Source organism: Alternaria arborescens (assembly GCF_004154835.1).
Source record: "Alternaria arborescens strain FERA 675 chromosome Unknown contig_2, whole genome shotgun sequence".
In the NCBI taxonomy this organism is placed as follows: Eukaryota; Fungi; Ascomycota; class Dothideomycetes; order Pleosporales; family Pleosporaceae; genus Alternaria; species Alternaria arborescens.
This window is the reverse complement of record NW_021167857.1, coordinates 736,793-755,293: the sequence shown is the minus strand read 5'-3', so window position 1 is coordinate 755,293 and position 18,501 is coordinate 736,793. Positions and strand designations below refer to the sequence as shown.

The 18,501-nt window shown below is 51.9% G+C and overlaps 7 protein-coding genes across 7 annotated transcripts; 4 read left to right on the top strand and 3 right to left on the bottom strand.

The window, feature by feature from the left end:
- Nucleotides 1-1,378: 1,378 nt before the first annotated feature.
- On the bottom strand, nt 1,379-1,988 carry AA0111_g1090 (hypothetical protein; the record flags this gene model as incomplete). The annotated part of the gene is made up of 2 exons (XM_028644704.1): nt 1,379-1,499; nt 1,555-1,988. The coding sequence occupies 2 exons, from the start codon at nt 1,986-1,988 to the stop codon at nt 1,379-1,381; spliced, it is 555 nt and encodes a 184-aa protein (XP_028511343.1).
- A 1,185-nt stretch (nt 1,989-3,173) lies between these two features.
- Nucleotides 3,174-6,247, bottom strand: AA0111_g1089 (hypothetical protein; the record flags this gene model as incomplete). Its single annotated transcript, XM_028644692.1, has 2 exons — nt 3,174-3,281; nt 3,329-6,247. The coding sequence occupies 2 exons, from the start codon at nt 6,245-6,247 to the stop codon at nt 3,174-3,176; spliced, it is 3,027 nt and encodes a 1,008-aa protein (XP_028511000.1).
- Nucleotides 6,248-6,814: 567 nt separating this feature from the next.
- AA0111_g1088 (hypothetical protein) lies at nt 6,815-7,738 on the top strand (the record flags this gene model as incomplete). The annotated part of the gene is made up of 1 exon (XM_028644681.1): nt 6,815-7,738. The coding sequence occupies one exon, from the start codon at nt 6,815-6,817 to the stop codon at nt 7,736-7,738; it is 924 nt and encodes a 307-aa protein (XP_028511001.1).
- Nucleotides 7,739-7,898: 160 nt separating this feature from the next.
- AA0111_g1087 (hypothetical protein) lies at nt 7,899-8,355 on the bottom strand (the record flags this gene model as incomplete). The annotated part of the gene is made up of 5 exons (XM_028644670.1): nt 7,899-7,919; nt 7,967-8,061; nt 8,111-8,114; nt 8,166-8,258; nt 8,308-8,355. 5 exons carry the CDS (start codon nt 8,353-8,355, stop codon nt 7,899-7,901), a joined length of 261 nt encoding a protein of 86 aa, XP_028510998.1.
- A 591-nt stretch (nt 8,356-8,946) lies between these two features.
- Nucleotides 8,947-12,396, top strand: AA0111_g1086 (hypothetical protein; the record flags this gene model as incomplete). The annotated part of the gene is made up of 5 exons (XM_028644659.1): nt 8,947-9,476; nt 9,526-9,611; nt 9,670-9,717; nt 9,766-10,826; nt 10,939-12,396. 5 exons carry the CDS (start codon nt 8,947-8,949, stop codon nt 12,394-12,396), a joined length of 3,183 nt encoding a protein of 1,060 aa, XP_028510999.1.
- Nucleotides 12,397-13,642: 1,246 nt separating this feature from the next.
- AA0111_g1085 (hypothetical protein) lies at nt 13,643-15,286 on the top strand (the record flags this gene model as incomplete). Its single annotated transcript, XM_028644648.1, has 6 exons — nt 13,643-13,690; nt 13,736-13,878; nt 13,930-14,017; nt 14,069-14,243; nt 14,293-14,524; nt 14,572-15,286. 6 exons carry the CDS (start codon nt 13,643-13,645, stop codon nt 15,284-15,286), a joined length of 1,401 nt encoding a protein of 466 aa, XP_028510996.1.
- A 975-nt stretch (nt 15,287-16,261) lies between these two features.
- On the top strand, nt 16,262-18,053 carry AA0111_g1084 (hypothetical protein; the record flags this gene model as incomplete). The annotated part of the gene is made up of 4 exons (XM_028644637.1): nt 16,262-16,608; nt 16,656-17,723; nt 17,775-17,815; nt 17,914-18,053. 4 exons carry the CDS (start codon nt 16,262-16,264, stop codon nt 18,051-18,053), a joined length of 1,596 nt encoding a protein of 531 aa, XP_028510997.1.
- Nucleotides 18,054-18,501: the final 448 nt, after the last annotated feature.

Genomic DNA, 18,501 nt, shown 5'->3' with positions numbered 1-18,501 from the left:
CTCCGCATCGCTTTCTTCCTTTTGTCTCGTCACACTGCATTACCACACTATGATACGATTCCTTTCTAGCATTTACATTATTCCACTTTCTGCGGTATGATACCCCCGCATCATACGTTTCCGCCGCTTTCTAGCTCGGCCTACTTAACTTGTAAACCTAAAGTCGCCATTTGCTACACGATTTTCTATGTCGCTTTTTTCACTGCATTGCGTTATCTGGTATTCCGGCACTAAATGCCTAGGTTATTATTGTTATCATACGAGGATGGGCTAGGTGACGAGGATAGATAGGCGGATCTTTAGCATAGAAGTTGTGCATGCAGTAAGCACGACAATGTAATTCACATGACAATCCAACGCAGACGAGCTGAATCATGGCGGTGGTGTGTTGGCAAAGTCGATCGTCATTGTTCCACATCCATGCATTCATGCAATTTCCCCTTTTCCGTTTACTTTTTTTGGTAGCACAGCACCTGGCTCGTGCACGTCGACCCTATCTCGCTTCTGCATGCAGACGCCAAACGAGAATGAAGTGGCTTTGTTCATGCAAGGAGAACGCAGCCAGCCGCCTGCCTCCGGTACCGTTATACTGGGAAAAGGAAAGTGGTGTTGAGGCATGGTTGGGCAACCTTGCTTTTTTGAGAATTGCGGTGTGGGTGGGCCGACGTGGGTTTGTGTGGCTGCAAGGGCGATAAGTAGTTCTTTCTTTTCACATTTATTCGCCGGGTTGCGGAGATAGGGCTGGCTGAACTTGCTTTGGAATGAGGGGGTGGAGGGGTAGGTGGAGAGGATGCTGTTGACGATGATCGTTTAGATTGTGTTGAGGTGGGTGTTTGTACAGCTGCTTTTAGATTGATGACAGGCGATAACCATCTCCTCTTTGGCAAACTGGTGAGCGTGGGGAACATAATCGACCCGATTGGACCATAGTGTATCTGTCTGGTACTGCTATCTCAGTGGTCTTTTCCGAGAAAGAACTGCACATGCTGATTGTCCGTCAAAGAGCTACACATTTACCCATTGGCCGCAAGACCCGAGCCGCAGCATCTCAAACCCTGTAGTATGAAACACCATCCTAGTGACACAAGGGTTATACTGGTCCTGATGTATAAGTCTTCTTGCTACTATTGCATTATCAGTACGAACGAGGGCTCTACGAAAACACTGTAGAGGCATGTTGCGAGGAGAGACCTTCACTACAGCAGGTTCCAATCACTAAAAAGACTCAGTATTCGATGGCGGTGGTATTGTTGTGTTCAACCTAGAGTTTTCATAACGTCATATAGTCCATAAAAGGCAGGTACTACCCTGCTTCCTGCCGTCTGTTTGATTTCCTCACTTTGCAACCCCACGAGCCAAAACACGTCCAAGTTCCCCTCTAAGAATGCTGGATATGTACAGCAACACCGCCCTGGGGAATATACGCAGTTCCAGAAACAGTGTTGTCACCGCGTGTGCAGCGGTCCATGATAATACCGCCCGAACGCGCAATATCGTTGCTAAACTCCAAGTCAGCACACTCCATCTAATACAATATCCAGTTAGGGAACTTACCAGTTCACGCTCGTAGGAGCATTAGTACCTCCCCTTACGGTAACGATATGGGCACTTCCAATGCTGCACTGCACAGTACCTCCGATACTGCTAACATCGCAGTTCTGACCCGCCTTGCCGCGTCCAGCCAAGTCGTTGATACAAGACACTGCGTCGCCAACGGATGGAGGGAACGAAGTAAGCTGTTGGCAGTTTGCAAATTCCTGACGCTTGGTAAGGTCTTCGGGGTTCTCGGCACCGGCCTCGAAGGCGGCGAGAGCTTCTTCGGTGGTAAGGGCTGTAGATGGGTCGGCAATTAGGCTGTCGACCCAGTCTACCCAGGAGAAGGAGGACTTGATGTATGGGGATGTGTCGGTAGGAGGGGAGTCGGGGGATGGTATAGCGGCGCCCAAAGCGGTGAGCGAGAGGGTAGCGAGGATGGTAGTGGCCTTCATGGTGTGCGATTGGGTATTACGAGAGGACGGGTATTATAGGACGTGACGATGGTGGTAGTAGCCTGAGTAGTGTGGTACCAGATAGAGACGGCTTTCATCTGGTATTTATATCGTTCCAACTTCCATGTCCCCACAGAATACTACATAGCACCATCAGGCATCCAAGGCTAACCTTCACTCAGTTGCAAATACCTCACCGCTCTGGCACAATCGTAAGATCGGGACAATACGAAGGAATACGGCGAGCAGCTACAAGAGTAACGGCATGTAGTTCTTCTCGGGAAAGGCACCACGCGGCCAATGGGAGCAGATGTCTTTACACTGGAGAGGGAACACAGCCACGGGTAATACCACATTAGGCTTCCCATTCAGGTACCGCGGACAATTGTAAGCTGGCAGCTCACATTACTCCCCCCACAGTACCTTTAAGGCCACCCGTATGCAGGGGAGGAAAGACTGCAAGTGGAGACAACGGAAGCCACCCGCCCGCCTTCTAGCTTTTTCAAGATGACTACTTCGGAAGACACGGATGCTGCCTTGAAATATGGGGCCAGAAGAGAAGATGTGTGAGCCTTGATATATGTGCCAAGATCAGTCTGCGAAGAGACATGTTTGATCAACTGGCAGCCTGAATGAGGCTGTACACGGCAGCTCGTGAGGATAGTAGAGGATAGGTCTTGAGACGATGGGGTCCGCACAAAAGCCTTGGGAAAAGTGGAGACGCTAGCACCAATTATCTCTGAGGCGTCCTACACGTTTTAAAGAAGACCAGCGTCGCGTATTCAGGTCCGAGTACCATCACTAGCGCTACGACGTTGGTCAGTAGTATGTTTCGTAAGAGCAGGAAGCTGTCAACACGCATCACCAACGTAGAGCCATCTCAACAAACGTAATTCTCTGGCTGCAGGCAGCGACAAGTCTATTAACCTAAAGAGATGAAGCCAAGGCCATGTATGTTCGTATGCTGATGCCAAACAACAAGCAAAGCACATCGTATACATTACTTTTATATGCATATATGCTTTCCATAGTGGTAGAAACGCCAGTATAGATTGTGGTCGATGCCCAAACTCCGCGTATAATGCGTCGATGATACGGATCCAGAAGGTGAAAAAGTGGGTATATAGAAATACAACGGTGATGAAGTGAAGCGCAAAAACAGTGGTGCGATCAAACGAATTCGTGCTATTGTGGTGTCGTCATGGTCCTTGAGAGATTAGAGCGTTGTGGCATCGCATCTTTCCGTAGCTGACGAACGACTGCTTCAAGCTTCCGTCGTTCTTCTTGTTCCGCCTGTATATCGTTAGTATACCGTAGTACAATGATAGGGCGTTACTCACTCTCAATGCCTTTAGGCCCTCCGCTGTTCGATCCCGCATCATCTTCCTGAAGTCTTCTCTCAACATGCGAATGCTAGTCGCACCCATGTCAAGCTGAGCAGCAGCGCCATTCGGCATGCCTGGGCTCCTGACTCCAAGCCACTTGACCTTCTCGTCACTGAGTTCGCGCTCCAGGGCTTCCTTGTCGTCGCGGAGCTTGTCGATCTGCCCTTCGAGGACTTCACGGTCCTTCTCGTTCTGGATAGCATCACGAGTGAGGGCTTCGTACTCAGCAGCCATGCCTTTGAGCTCGGCCTTGAGATTACGCTCAGATTGGCGGGCCTCAGCTTCGGACTGAGAGGCAACGTCTTGGACCTTGCGAAGCGCTTCCAGTTCACCCAGGAGCGCCTGGTTCTGCTCGGCGAGCTCATCCAACTCCCTCTTAATGGCGGGATTTGCAGCCGAATCGGCAGCACGTTGTGCGCGAGTACCGTAAGCGCCGTCAAGCTCTGCTTTGGCAAAGGTAAGCTCAGTGGTGAGACGAACGATCTCGCCTTCGAGGCTGCGGAACTCTTCTTCCTTTGCGTTCAGAGTGTTGGTGGCGTCCAAGGAGCGCGCCTCTGCCTCCTCCTTCTCGGCCGTCACAGCCTGGAGAGCTGCTGTAACCTCTTGGATCTTCTGCGCAGAGGTAGTTAGTTCGGCTTGAATCGTTGCCGCTTCACTACGGGCACTGTCTTGAGCGTCCCTGAGTTCTCTCTCCAGCTTGAGAGCTCGTTCCTGTGCATCCCGAACCTGAGCTTCGTAGCCAGCGGTGCGATCCTCTGCCTCTCTTGACGAGACATTGTACGCGGTGTTGCGCTCTTGGTGATCCTTCAGTTCTTCTTCGAATGTAGCAGCGCGTTTCTCAGCATCTTGCATCTTGCTTTGGAAGTTTACAGCCTGCTCTTGCACGTCCCTCAGTTGATTTTCGTACGCGACAGCACGTTGTTTGGCCTCCTTCAACTCAGACTCGAAAGCCATCACTCGCTCTTGAACGTTGATGAGCTGAGCCTCCAGACCTGCATTTCGCTCTTGCGTCTCGCGCAAAATCTGCGAGTCATTCTGAATCTTGTGCTCATCGAACTGCTGTAGCTGCTCCATTGCACGCTCGAGCTCACCCTCCATCGACTTCTTCTCGGACCTTGCACTGAGGACCTGCGTGTTGAGTCGCTCAAATTCTGCCTCTTTCTGCGCATCGGACTTGCTGTTTAGCTCACGTTGCTGCTTGATTTGGCGCATTAGGACGGACTGCTTGTCTTTGAGACTGGCTGCCCGGCTGGATAGCCACTGAACCTTGGAAGAGAATGCAGTAAGTGAGTATGTCTCGTTGGCATTGTAGTCCTCGTCCGGCGAGAGTTGCTCATTGGCATCAGGGTCTTCAGAGAGTAGTCGTCGTCGTTCACGTTTCCGTTCACGTGCCTCTTCTTCTCCAGCCAGAATCATTTGCCAAAGGCCCATGATGGTAGTCTCGTACTTCTCTGCCTTTTCCGCAGCTTCTGAACCATCACTGACAGTAACAGGAGCCCTGGAGCGGAGCTCGTTGATTTGCTCGTTCATCGCATACTGAATTTGCTCAAGGTTGTAGAAGGAGTCTTCCATGTAGTTGAGCTGTTCGGTGGAGCCACCTCCCGTGATGGCGGGTGGAGGTGGGAGTTTGTCGGCCTGTTCACTGTCGGATCGAGATATCACGGCATATAACTGATTGTTGATGCCCTCAAGACGGCCCTCGACTTCGTTAAGAGTGTGTCTCGAGTTGTTGCGGATGTTCATCTGTTCAGCGCTGATACTGCGAAGACCTTGATCGAGGAAATCGAGCTGGCGGTCCAGGGTTGTAGCGTCGGGCGTTCCTTCGAGAGCCAATGGCGGTAGTGAAAAGTCGTTGTCGCGCTCGGGATTGGCCTCAATGATGAGCGATCTTATACGCTCGTTTATCTCTTGGAGTCGTGCGGCAGTCGCGTTCAACGCTTGGTCTTGACGCTCCGACGCAGCTGTCAGATGTTTACCACTTTGCAGCACGTTCATAAGGTTGTCGAGATTCTCTGGGGACCTGTAGAAGCTCCGTTCATCGAACTCGCCTCCACGAATACCGCCCAATCTGCCGTCTTCGTAAGTGTTTAGGCTCGCGGGGCTGTCTGGTCTCCGGAACCGGTCCTCCGATAGCTCGGTATCGTCTTCACGGTGCTTGGGGCCCTTGTGGGTAAGCTGAAGTACAGCGGCAGTGTGCATCAGCAGTTGCATATCGATCATGCGCATGCGAGACTCAATCTCCAAGCACTCCCGTATAAACTCCTCAACCTTTCTGTTGCTTGATTCAAGGCCCTCTTGGTCCTTGGGGTCATATTCCTGCACGGCGTTACTGCCTTTGCTGCTTTTGTTGCTCTTGCTGCTCTGGCCGCGCTTGTGTCCGGCTTTCTTCTGGGCTAGTCGTCCCAGTGAGCGTGTCGCATCGCGAATCTTGGTCTCGGACTCTAGCTTCCGCCTGACAGTACCCAGCCGTGTGTCCAGACCCTTCTGCTCCTGCTTGAGCGCTTCTACCTCCTCCACGCTCAGAATATCGAAATATTGGCTATCTCCAATTGCCGTCTCAACGAGCAAATGCATGGCCACTGGGTCGGTGTTCAGGGCGTCGGAGCTTCGCTTGCCCGAGTTGCGAGGTGTGTACATGCCATTCTCGCGGATCGTCTCCCTGCGGCCGTCTACGAAGACTTCTGGGGGCGGGATGAAGGCACTGGCACCGAATCGTGGGGAGATCTGGTATGCCATGGGGAAGAAGCTCGGCGATGCAGTGCCATTGATGCCTGACTGGTAGTTTGAAGTTGGTGAGGGAAAGTCGTAGAGGGCGCGCGGGCTGAGTGTGTCCCCGACGTAGGGGTACTGGGTGCGTAAGCCATTGCTGGTCATGGTGGCTCTGGGGCGACGCGGCGACAAGACAAAGGGCGAGTCGGCGCGGTGGTGAGCGGTTGAGGTTCGGATGGAAAGCGCGACGGGGGCGCAAAGCAATAGTACTCGCGCAGCCAGCGGGGATGGTTGGCGCTCACGGCGAGCAGCTCGACATGGTCAATGAGAACTTGGAAACTTTGGGTCAGGAGAGACGTGCAAGCGTGCAAGCAGCACCAATACAGGCGCTACTCTGGTAGGGGATCAAGGTCAAGGGGTGCCCGCGACCCCTGCAATTCACTAGCCCCGCCGGTCTGAGCTCAGGGTTCATGCGCGCTTGGAGACATCCCTCCCCACCATCCCGCGCGACTCGCCCTCGTATTCGCTGAGACTCGCTGAGTAGTCCTGACGACACCATACTGGCGTCAGGTAGTGTGTGCCCCGCGCACGAATCTTTCTTCGCAATGCTTCAGGATCCTTCATCTGATTAGCCATCTTTTCAACGCATTCAACAAACATACGCCAATCGCCCCGTTCCAAATTCGGATCTGCGCTACTCCGCTATCGATAACGTCCGTGTCAGTCAACAACATGAGCGCACGCGCAACATACACCAAAGACCAAATAACAAAATACTTTGCCCGCCTGGGATTGTCGGAACAAAAGAGAAAATATGACGTGGCTGGTCTGGATCCCAACGACGCATTCGAGTACCTTGCGCTACTCCAAAAGCTGCAGCTAGCAGCGGTACCTTTTGAAAATATAACCCTGCATTATTCAGCCCACCATAGCGTATCTGTCCATCCTGAGGAATTATTCAGGAAGATCATTGGCGATGACAATGGACGTGGTGGGTATTGCATGGAGAACAACAGACTCTTCGGCACGCTGTTGAATTCGCTGGGATTCAATTTGTATTCTGGTGGCTGTAGAGTTTGGACCGGTGACAGTTGGACCGGTTGGTCCCATATGGTGAACTTTGTCACTATCGGTGACACCAAGTACCACGTCGATGTTGGCTTCGGGGCTGACGGGCCTGTCGTCCCAATGCCTCTTGAGCGCTCGGGTACCATCCAAAAGCACATTCAACCTGCGTCGGCCCGTCTCCAATGGCGCAACATCCCTGGGAATACTGACCCAAACCAGCGCCTCTGGGTTTACGAATACCGAAGAAATGACGATAGTGACTGGGAGATCAAATACTCGTATAGTGAGTTGGAATTTCAGCCACAGGACTACGCGATGATGAATTATTTCACTTCTACTAGCATGAAGACTTTCTTCACGCAGATGGTCGTGGCTGATAAGAAGATCATGGGCGATGACGGGGAACTAGTAGGAAAGCTGAGCCTGGCGGCCAAGTCTTTGAAATGGAATGTAAAGGGGGAAAAGACCAAGGAAATCGAGTTCAAGAGCGAAGAGGAAAGGATAGATGCGCTTGAGGAGTACTTCGGTATGAAGTTTGGAGACGCGGAGCGCGAGGGCATCGCGGGATTGCCATCAGAGATCAAGTAGAGAGAGCACTGAACGTTGAGAATTGTTGATTGCTTGCATGTCCCCACAACTGCCGTATATGCTGTGATCCTTTCGCAGCACGATGTAGTCACTATTGGGTATGTAATATACTGTGTGGGTATGCCAGTTCCGCTTTCGACGCGGGAAAGGCTCGCATCGCTTAGATGAATCGTTGCTCGCACTGCCCGTGGTTAGCACCTGCCGTTCATCCAGTATCTCCGTACCCACCCTCCATGGGTTGTTGAGCTCGAAGCCTTCCGGAGCAACCGGCTTGTCTGTCTGTCCGCGCATGAATCCGGTCAGTCGGCGGTCGCGCTCCATCACTGGGGTCTCGTAAGTAAATCGCATGAGGTCATCGTGAAATGGTCGTACTTTGCTGTACTGAAGTTAGCATCTTTCCAATGCGCCTGGGCTTCCGGAAACTCACCCTGTCCCATGCATCGATACCCCTCCTTGTCTTCTTTCCTCCGTTCTGCATCTCCTTGAGCTTTCCGACAGACACAGCGCTGAATGCGAAGAACTAGACCCTCATTAGCACTCCCTCGCCCTCAGGCGCGCCAATTACTTACGCCCGTCATAATGGCGTAGGGCAGCAGAGCCTCGAATGGGACACCCATGATTGCGGTAGTGTACTTAGTCGCGGTGGTGTTGCGGGGTGGGTTATCAGTGACGGCTGGTTGGAGGTGCGTCGGCGTGAAGTGAGGTGCGGCCGTGCGTGCATCCTTGGCAGCGACCCCGACCTACGCAAAGGGTGTCATTTCGAAGGATGCCGTTACAGGCCCACGGCGTTTCCTGACGAGCGACAATTATTCTCGGTGTCGCACTGAGCCACACTTTCATACGAACCGCGAAACCTGATACTTTCAGTCCCCATTTCCCCGGAACAATTGCCTCCGCTGAGGTCGCGCACCTCCACCTTCCCCACAGCCACGGCCAACGCGACTACGAGCTCGAGACACCTCACTCTGGTCATTCACTGCCTGTACAAGTCATTTCACGATAATACTTGGTGAAAACACGCGGTGGACGGATTCCCGGGTCACAACAACGCGTTAGGACACAGGCACGACGCGCTTACCAACCACCGCATGAGAGAGCCTCCGCGGCTGCTACCACTCGCGCGACCGATGTTCTAGGACTCAAACTACACTGGGACTGCGACAGTGGCTTATCTTGCCTCTAAGGTGGCCTCTGCCGTCAACTTCGCCATGGCAGAGCTCCTGGGCCAGCCTGCGAGCAACGCCGAACTTGAAGACATTGATGCCGATGGCGAGTATGAGATGGATGATGTAGAGTATGAACAAGCCCCGGCTACCGAGAACATGCCCGATGCCGAGGGTCATACGACCGATGCTGAAGGAACGGACATGGACGCCGAGGGCGAAGAGGATGATGCTGAGGGTGAGGACGATGACGCTGAAGGTGAAGAAGATGACGCCGAGGGTGAAGAGGACGATGCCGAGGGTGAAGATGTGGATGCTGAGGGTGAAGAGATAGACGACGACGAGGATGAAGCCGAGCCAGTTGGCGCTGTCAAGATCGCCCAACGTCGTCCTCAATCATCTGACGAGGAGGAAGATTACGAGGGCGATGATGTTGCAAGAGATTCATCCGACGCCAAGTCCAGCAACAGCGACGAGTCGAGCAACGCCGATTCTGAAGAAGAGAACCAATGGCAGGCGAGTGAAGATGGTGAAGAGGACGAGGTCATCAAGTCGGCCAATCCCAATATCTGCGTGTAAGTGTATTCTAAATATTGGAAAGTAAAACCGAAACTGACCAAGCAGATACTGCGGACTAGACGAGGATAACGATCCAAGCCCGGATTTCGAAGAGTCCCTCTCATGTACTTTGTGTGGAGACCATGGTGTGTGTTAGTAGTAAGAATGTTTGAATTTACTTGTTCGGTGGCTGACATGTTGTTCCTGCAGCACATCGGCAATGCGCCCGTAAGGCTGGCACGCTAAGTTCCGATGACGGTATGTTATCTTGTCAGCCCGGAACCGCGCCTTACTAACGATGAGTAGATGCAAAGCGTTGGCGCTGCCCTGACTGCACTCAAAATTTCGGAACTGAGGAAGAAGAAGAGGCTGAACGGCCCTCTACTTCTACACGCCGGAGACGTTCATCCCTGAACAAGTTGACCAAAGAGTTGCTGCCTTCACATCGTGGGGTTGACCCCGAAGGACATTCAATATTTAAAGAGCTAATTCTTCCCGATGAATCAGCAGATGGATTACGTTCACTGCGCAAACGCAAGACTTCACAAGAGGAGGAGGCACCGGTGCCTTCAAGGCAAACACGGAAAAAGCGGAGACCTTCTGAAGCGACCAACTCAGATGTCGAGCCATCAGTCCCTGCAGTCTCACCCAGACCACCATCGAGGAGCATACGAAGTGCTCGTAGCGTCATGACAGATGGTCACGAAAGTGGAGGCGAAGCAGAGCAGAATGGGTCAGAAGCTGGTCGGCTACGTCCAGCAAGGGCGCGTCGCGGGCAACCTAAGAGAAACGACAAACGCCCACTTGCCTGGATCGAAGAGGCTCAGGGCCAGAGCTTGATCATCGCTTTCCATCTCAACAACGAGAAAGTCCAACAGATTGTCACATCTAAGCCTAAGAAGAAGATTCAGACTCTCACGATTGAACAAGAGCGGCAAGAGAGACGGCGTGAGCGGGATAGAGAACGTCGCGAAAGGAACCGCCGGGCTGCACAGGCTGCGCGAGAGTCACCAGAGGTCCTGCACTACCCAACGATACATGTCCACCACGCCACACCGTTTCCAGGCTTCATGGACAAAGAGCTCGACGAAACCAAGAGCAAACCCTACGGCGGCGTGCTTTCCGAAGCTGATGCTGATACTTCCAAAACATACCCTTCGCCTGCTGACAGGAAGCGCTTTGACGACGCCCGTATCAAGGCCGAAGAAGAGTGGAAAGCGAAGCAGGCCGCACTCTATCCTCCCGAGCCAGCGCGCTCACACAAGCAAGCAGCCACTGCGAGCAAGATCAAATGCGTCAACTTTGGCGGATGGGAAATTGACACTTGGCACGCTGCACCATATCCAGAGGAGTACAGCAAAAATAGGGTGCTTTACATATGCGAGTTCTGTCTTAAATACATGAACTCGGACTACGTCGCATGGCGACATAAGGCAAGTATCCTGATTTTTTCTCCTGGTCGTATACTGACAGTCATAGCTCAAATGCCCAGCGAAGCACCCTCCAGGCGACGAGATCTACCGCGACGGGAAATACTCATTCTTCGAGGTCGACGGCCGGAAGAATCCCGTGTACTGCCAGAATCTCTGTCTACTTGCCAAGTTGTTCCTCGGTTCCAAGACGCTCTACTACGACGTCGAGCCCTTTCTGTTCTACGTCATGACTGAGAACGACAATTTCGGCTGTCATTTTGTCGGCTATTTCTCGAAAGAAAAGCGGCCCAGCTCGCTCAACAACGTCTCATGTATTCTGGTACTTCCGATTCACATGCGCAAAGGATATGGACAGTATCTGATTGAGTTTTCCTACCTCCTCACCCGTGTGGAGAGGAAGACTGGAAGCCCGGAAAAACCGCTCAGTGACATGGGTTTGGTGAGTTATCGAAAATACTGGCGGCTTGTTCTATGTGAGGAACTACTCCAACAAAAGGCTGCGATCAGTATATCAGCCATTTCAGACCGCACAGGGATGACACCGGACGATATTGTGTCTGCTCTGGAAGGCTTACGAGCTCTTGTACGTGACCCTGTCACGAAGAAGTATGCGCTGCGCCTTGACTTGAACTACTTCAAGTCGTACATTGAGAAGTGCAACGCTGCAGGCAACCCAAAGATCAACCCCGACTGTCTGATATGGACACCGTACGTTATGGGTCGTTTGGGTCAGTACGAAGATGGACCTGCCTTGCAAACTGTGCAGCAGCGCGATGAAGTAGAAGAGGACGAAAAGCCTGCGCCTGAGGAGGGTGTGCAGATGGAGATGGCGAAAACTAACGGCACTGGTGATGACGTCGAGGCAGCCATACCCACCATCACCGCTGAAGACTCCGTCAACGGTGGTTCACCGGCTCCTGGTACCCCACTCGCAAACGGCTCTACTATTGCTCTTGCTGGCTCCCATATGGATGAGCCGGCAATCCCACCGTCACGATACGAGATCTTCCCTCCCATACCCGGGCAACCCTCGCAAAGACGTCGACCAGGACGGCCATTTGGATCACGGCGAAGAACAAGCACTCCAAACCGCGTACGGAACACTTCACTGTCCATTCACACCGCACCAGTATCGAAGATCCAACTGTCGCCTAGCAGAGGTGCCAAGAACCTCATGTCACCGTCCGCAAACGGCGCCCTCACACCAGGCACCATTTCCCTGCGTAGAACGCGAAGCCGACTTGGTGAAAGCGTCACGAATGGCGAGGATGTCGAAGACGGAGGTGCCGTCAAAGCCGTTGCTGTCAATGGGCGGAGAAGCACACGCAGCTCTGCCAGTTCCAGAGGAAGCATCGATTTCAAAGGCAAGGGAAAAGCTTTGCCCATTGAAGAAGAACACGATGAAGACATTGATGCGGATGGCGATTACGACGAAGAAGAGGGTGATATGGACGTTGATGCTGAAGGCGAGGAAGACGATGACATTATCATGCAAGATGCGTAATCGGTGCTGACTGTTCAAGCTCTCCGCATTATTATTTTTTGTCGGTGTCGATTGGCCCACTTACGACAAGGGTCTGATATCTTTCTGTTCAGCACAAAACCCTGCGTTTTCAATTCGTGTATCATTATGTTCTTTTACTTAATCTTTAGCATGCATAACGGAGATACCTTGGGACCGGATAGCGAGGGGCGTACATCAACATCAATTCAATACATAATCCAGATGGACTATCTTCTATGACTCGTTTTACCATGATCCTATGCTAGGCCTTCATACCACATACATGTATCGTCGTTCCTCAATCGTCGCTGGTGTTTATTATTGTGATGGCCCAAGGATAGCCCAAGATGACGTCCCCTCGGTCCTCTTTCGTCCGAAACTCGTAACCCTCACCTCCGCTCCTCCTCTTCCACTCTTCCACCTCAATAGATCTTCACTTTACCCGGTGCCCCACACGCGACATCTCCACACATCCGCATTCGACGCGTTGTGTTTTAACTTCATATACGTCAATTGCAGGCTGGCTTGGCGGCGACAAGGGTTGCGGAATCTGCTATTACTCCATTTGGCCTGCGTTTACCCGGGTAAACAGCATGCAGGCTATGCGATTTTCACTAGCGCGTACAGAACAACGCGGGGGATGTGCAGATGCAGTGACGTTAGTGGAATCGTAACCCGATAATAGAGTAGGGTATAACTAACAGTGGGTGCAATGCTCTATTTGCAAAGTTGTACACACCGGATCTTGGTATTTGATACGGATTCTTTATCTCTAATTGATTGCCATGCTATTGGTCACCTATTCCGTGGTGGTGATTGCAACGGCCTTGGCTCGAGTAGCAACTGCACAAGCTTTCAATTCCAGGTGGTTCAATCCCATCTTACCTGGTGTAGGCTAAGCATTCAGATACACTTCCAAAAAGAAGGTTAATTGATATTATTCAGTTCCATCCTGATCCGAGCTGCATATTCCATCAGCTTGACGAGACATTCTACTGTGCTTCGAGTAGTTTCAATGTATTCCCTGGTATCCCAATTCATGCTAGCAAGGACTTGACAAATTGGAGACTTGTCGGTATGTTGCATTTCGCTTTTCGAATAATGAGTTGATACTTACAACACAACAGGGCATGCTTTGAACCGTGCGAGTCAACTGCCCGTTCTTGCAGAATCTATTGGGTCGACCAGTGGCATCTGGGCGCCTGCATTACGCTTCCACAATGACACATTCTATCTCTTGACTACGATGGTGCATGACAAGAGGGCTGACAACGACTCTTCGAGGTGGGATAACGTACGTTTACGTCACGGCTTGTTGCAAGAGATGCTAATGTTTCAGATCATCTTCTCGACGACAGACTTGTGGGATGAGAGCAAGTGGACTGATGCTGTACACCTTGACTTTGAGGGTTACGATATCAGCCCGCATTGGGATGACGAGGGAAACTCGTATGTTGTTGGAAGTCATGCATGGAAAGTAGCGTAAGCATTGTTCAGCATTTGAACATATAAAAATTATGCTGATAAACGCAGCTATGGTATTCACATCAATCGTGTCGATCTCACGACGGGAGAGGTACTCGGCGACTGGACTAACCTATGGAACGGTACAGGCGGTATTGTAAGTGTACCTCATCTGATCATATAGGCCACCACTCATCGTCTCTTCTAGGCACCGGAAGGACCACATATCTTCAAGAAGGATGGTTGGTACTACTTGATGATAGCAGAAGGCGGAACTGGCCTACTTCATATGGAAACGATAGCGCGATCAAAAGATCTTTATGGTCCATATGGACCCAATACCGCAAATCCAATCTTGACCAACGCAAACACCACCGAATACTGTAATTTCCCCCTCATGTCGCAAATGTATCAATATCTAACAGATCACAGTCCAAGCTGTAGGCCATGCCGACCTCTTCCAAGACGCACAAGGCCAATGGTGGGGTGTAGCGTTAGCTGTCCGCTCTGGCCCGGAATGGGTAACCTTCCCCATGGGCCGAGAAACCGTCCTGTACAACGTTACATGGGAAGCCAACTCATGGCCTGAACTGCAACATCCAGTCCGGGGCGAGATGCGAGGATGGTCACTCCCTGGCATCATCCAAGACCTACCAGGTGACGGGTAAGCCAGAGGACCTACAGAAAGAACTACTTGCTAACACACAACAGCCCCTTCGTAGATGAAGGCGACAACAACATCAAGTTCCGCCCAAACACCTCGATTCCACCACACTTCGTCTACTGGCGTCCACCTATCGCAGAGAACTATGCTATTTCCCCACCCGGCCATATCAACAGCTTGCGTCTCAAGCCCTCAAGTCTGAATCTTACAGGCATTGATGGAAACTCACCGGGTCCAGGCGGTCAAACATTCATATCCCGGCGGCAAGTCGACACACTGTTCAGTTTCGCTTTCGACCTAGACTACACCCCTAGTGCCCATAACGAAGAAGCGGGAATAACACTTTTCTTGACGCAGAACCACCACGCACGAATGGGCGTCGCGATGCTCCCTCTAGCCAACGACAGCAGTAAACTAGCACCACACTTCCACTTCCATGCTATATCCTACATTCCCGTTCCAGACGACATAGTCGTCCCTGTGTACGCCTCCTGGCTCAACAAACCGCTCACGCTGAGTCTGAGAGCGGTGAACGTCACACACTATGCTTTTGGTGCCGGACCCGCTGACGGCAGTGTACCTATCCAGGACTTCGCATATGTGGGCGGTGATATCATCTCCTGGGGCTTCACAGGTGCGCTGGTAGGGGCATATGCGACGAGCAATGGAGGAATTGGGACAACGGAGGCGTATGTTACGAATTGGAATTATCAAGGCTGGGGGCAGGTTAGGGAGAATTGGAATGGGACCGGAATCTACTGAAACACACGATTAGTCAAATAGAAGCGACAGTAGCCATTTGTTCCAAAAGCGAGTATACGTTGCCAATCAACTCCACCGAGCTGTTCTTTTTCTTATGGGTATAGGTTGTCTGGCTCCTGTCATGAACACGAACTCCTGGGCTTTAGCCTCTTAAGTCTAGGTTCGAGTCTCGCACAACATTCTGTAGTACAGAAAGTATCTACCGGGTACGTTGTGCCTCAGTGTACAACTCCTCGCCCACCGGCCATTACCGAACCCCTGAGTGCCCATAAATATGGGTTTCTTCCACGCTGCTCTCGCCATTGCGAGTCGATGATATCACACCAATTCCCGTCTCCTCATCCGAATACTGCACGCCTAGTCTGATCTTCTATGCACTCTACGTCGATCTCATACGGTCTGTGTAAGCATATTGCGTTTCTACGTTTGCCGCTGTCAAAAACGAAGCCGAAAACCGCCGTTCATCAAGATTTAACTTCATCTTCAATGCGAATTGCCGCTTTGACTCCTACCTGCATCGCATCGCATCGCATCGCAGCGCGTTGCATTGCATATCTTGAGTGACCTGTACAACATGACATCGCCGTCGGGGTGCCGAAACCGCACGCCAAGCATATAGGTCCATGATGATCGCAGTTGGTGATGCTTTTCGTCATTGGTACTGTTGATTGGATATTGATAATTTACTTCAACGCAGATTTTGAGACTTCGTAGAGGCTGAAATTGCTGGTGGCTGGACGGCGACGGATAGGGCTGAGTCGCTAGTACATCTTCAGTTAGATCGGAGATGACATAAGCCCGATAAGGGGATGTGTTGCGGGGATGTCATGGTGGGATGTTCCGATCAGCGGGACACCGTCTAGCGCGCAAATTGTCGTTCGCAAGGCGTCGTTGACGTGTGGCCTTTCTTTTGCGTTCCTGCATCTCGAAGAAGCCTTCACAATTGTTTTTTCGAAGAGTGTGGCACGTTACACCATGATGCTCGGTTTGTCGTTCTCCGCCTTGGGTATCCTTGTCCCAGTTCTCCTCATCGTTCAAGTGTTTGTCAGCTATGTCCGCAACCCATTGCGCAAGGTTCCCGCTGCACACCCGCTGGCACGTTTTACCTCAATGTGGATGCATACAGTTCGCTGGCGGGGTATCGAGAACGCGACATTGAAAGCAGCTCACGATCGCTTGGGCCCGATTGTGTGTTTGGGTCCCAACGAGATCAGCGTGAACTGCGTCAAAGGCGGGATCAGAGATGTCTATGCCGGAAGTTTCGAGAAAAGCAGTGCCAAGGATGGGTATAATTGGTATGGTTTCTTTTCGAATTATGGAGGGTGAGCACAGTCACGAGATCGACCGTGCGTTTATTGACTCATCGCAGAGTCGACAACATGTTCTCCACTGGACGCAACAAGCCGCATTCGCAGAGAAAGCGAATGTTGAGCAACATCTACAGCAAATCAAACGTCGCTGCAAGCGAAGCGCTGCTAGGTCAAACGTCTGAAATCCTCTATAGACGCTTCTTGCCCTATCTAGAGTCGACATTTGCCAAGTCTGAAAAGGGCGTTCTGAACATCTACGCATTGCTCAGCGCAACGACGATGGACATTGTGACGTGTTTCATTTTCGGGCTCAAGGCAGGCTCGAACCTAATCGATGACCGAAAGCAGCTCGCATGGTTTTTGGAATTGTACAATTCACGACGATCCTACAACTTCTGGCCACAGGAGTTCCCGCGATTTACTAGCTTCGTGGAGAAATGGCTAGGCTACCGACTGACGCCAAAGTGGGTCGATGAGGCAAACGGTGAGATCGAGAAGTGGACGGCGAGTATGTGCGATGATGCTGGTGCTGTCTCGACAGTGGGCGACGCACGGACTGAGGACCGGCCTGTGGTGTACCGACAGCTTCAAAACAGTATGGCAAAAGCGACGAAGGGGGTCGGGGACGACACACTACAGACTCAGATTGCGAGCGAGGTGTTGGACCATCTTGCGGCAGGGTTTGACACGTCTGGGATAACACTGGTCTATGTTGTTCATGAGCTCTCGCGACACTTGGAGGTTCAGGCCCGTCTCCGGGCTGAACTGCTCAGTCTATCACCGCAGCCTGTACCTTCGTCCGCACCAAAGCTGCCGGACGCGAAGACGGTAGACAACCTACCCCTCTTACACGCAGTCATCTGGGAGACGCTTCGTCTCCACTCAGCCATCCCCGGCCCCCAACCACGGTTCACGCCACAGCAAGGCTGTCAACTCGGCCCTGAAGAGGCGTCGTACCATATTCCAGGTGGGGTAAGAGTGAGCGCAAGCGCAGGCCTATTGCACCTCAATGAGGAAGTGTTCGAGCGCGCAAACGAGTGGAGGCCAGAGCGGTGGCTGGACTTGGACAAGCTAGACGAGGAGAAACGGAAGGATATGGAGAGCCGATGGTTTTGGGCCTTTGGAAGGTCAGTACTGCTCGTCGAAGCATATTGAACTCTGACACTTACTCTGCGCAGTGGCGGACGCATGTGCGTTGGAAGTCACTTGGCGATATATCGTAAGTGCTGATCCTTTGTACTTCCTTTTTCTATGTGGACAGCCCTCATGCTAGCCCCACTTCCAAGAAAATGGTCGTAGATATTGACTGAATTGCAGAGATGAAGTACATCATTGCTGTGCTGTATTCAAATTACAGCACCACGATCGTTGATGACGCAGGTATCGAGCAGATAGATTCGTATACTGCACCGCCCAAGAGCGACAAGCTCCTGGTAAGACTTGAGAAGATGGTGTAGTAACGAAGCTTGCGTGGCTGGAGGCTGTTACCTCAATTGTTAGACATGTTTGGACCCTGATCTCCAAGGCCGAAGAAGGAAGGAAGCAACTGCCCCGCCGCACGTGCGGCCATATCTTAGCGGAAATCGCAATGGGAAAAGCATGTACACTGCCGGTAACCGTACGGCGAATTTTGAGTGTGGCCGGTTCACGCCGCTGAAGATGCGAACCATGGTAGAGCGGTGGGAGCTACACACTATCAAGCCAATCAACAACCATAGATGTATGCGCTACGTGGAGAACGCTGCGTGAAAATTCTGAGGAGGCGGTGAACTCATGTTCATCGTGCTGTGAAGACACAAGCACTTGGAGAGGCGTCTGTCAGTGCTCCGGTATGCTTCTTGTTTCATCAGGACGAGATGGGAGTCTGCTTGTTGATCTGCTTCTTCAGTCAACATGTCTGCATCA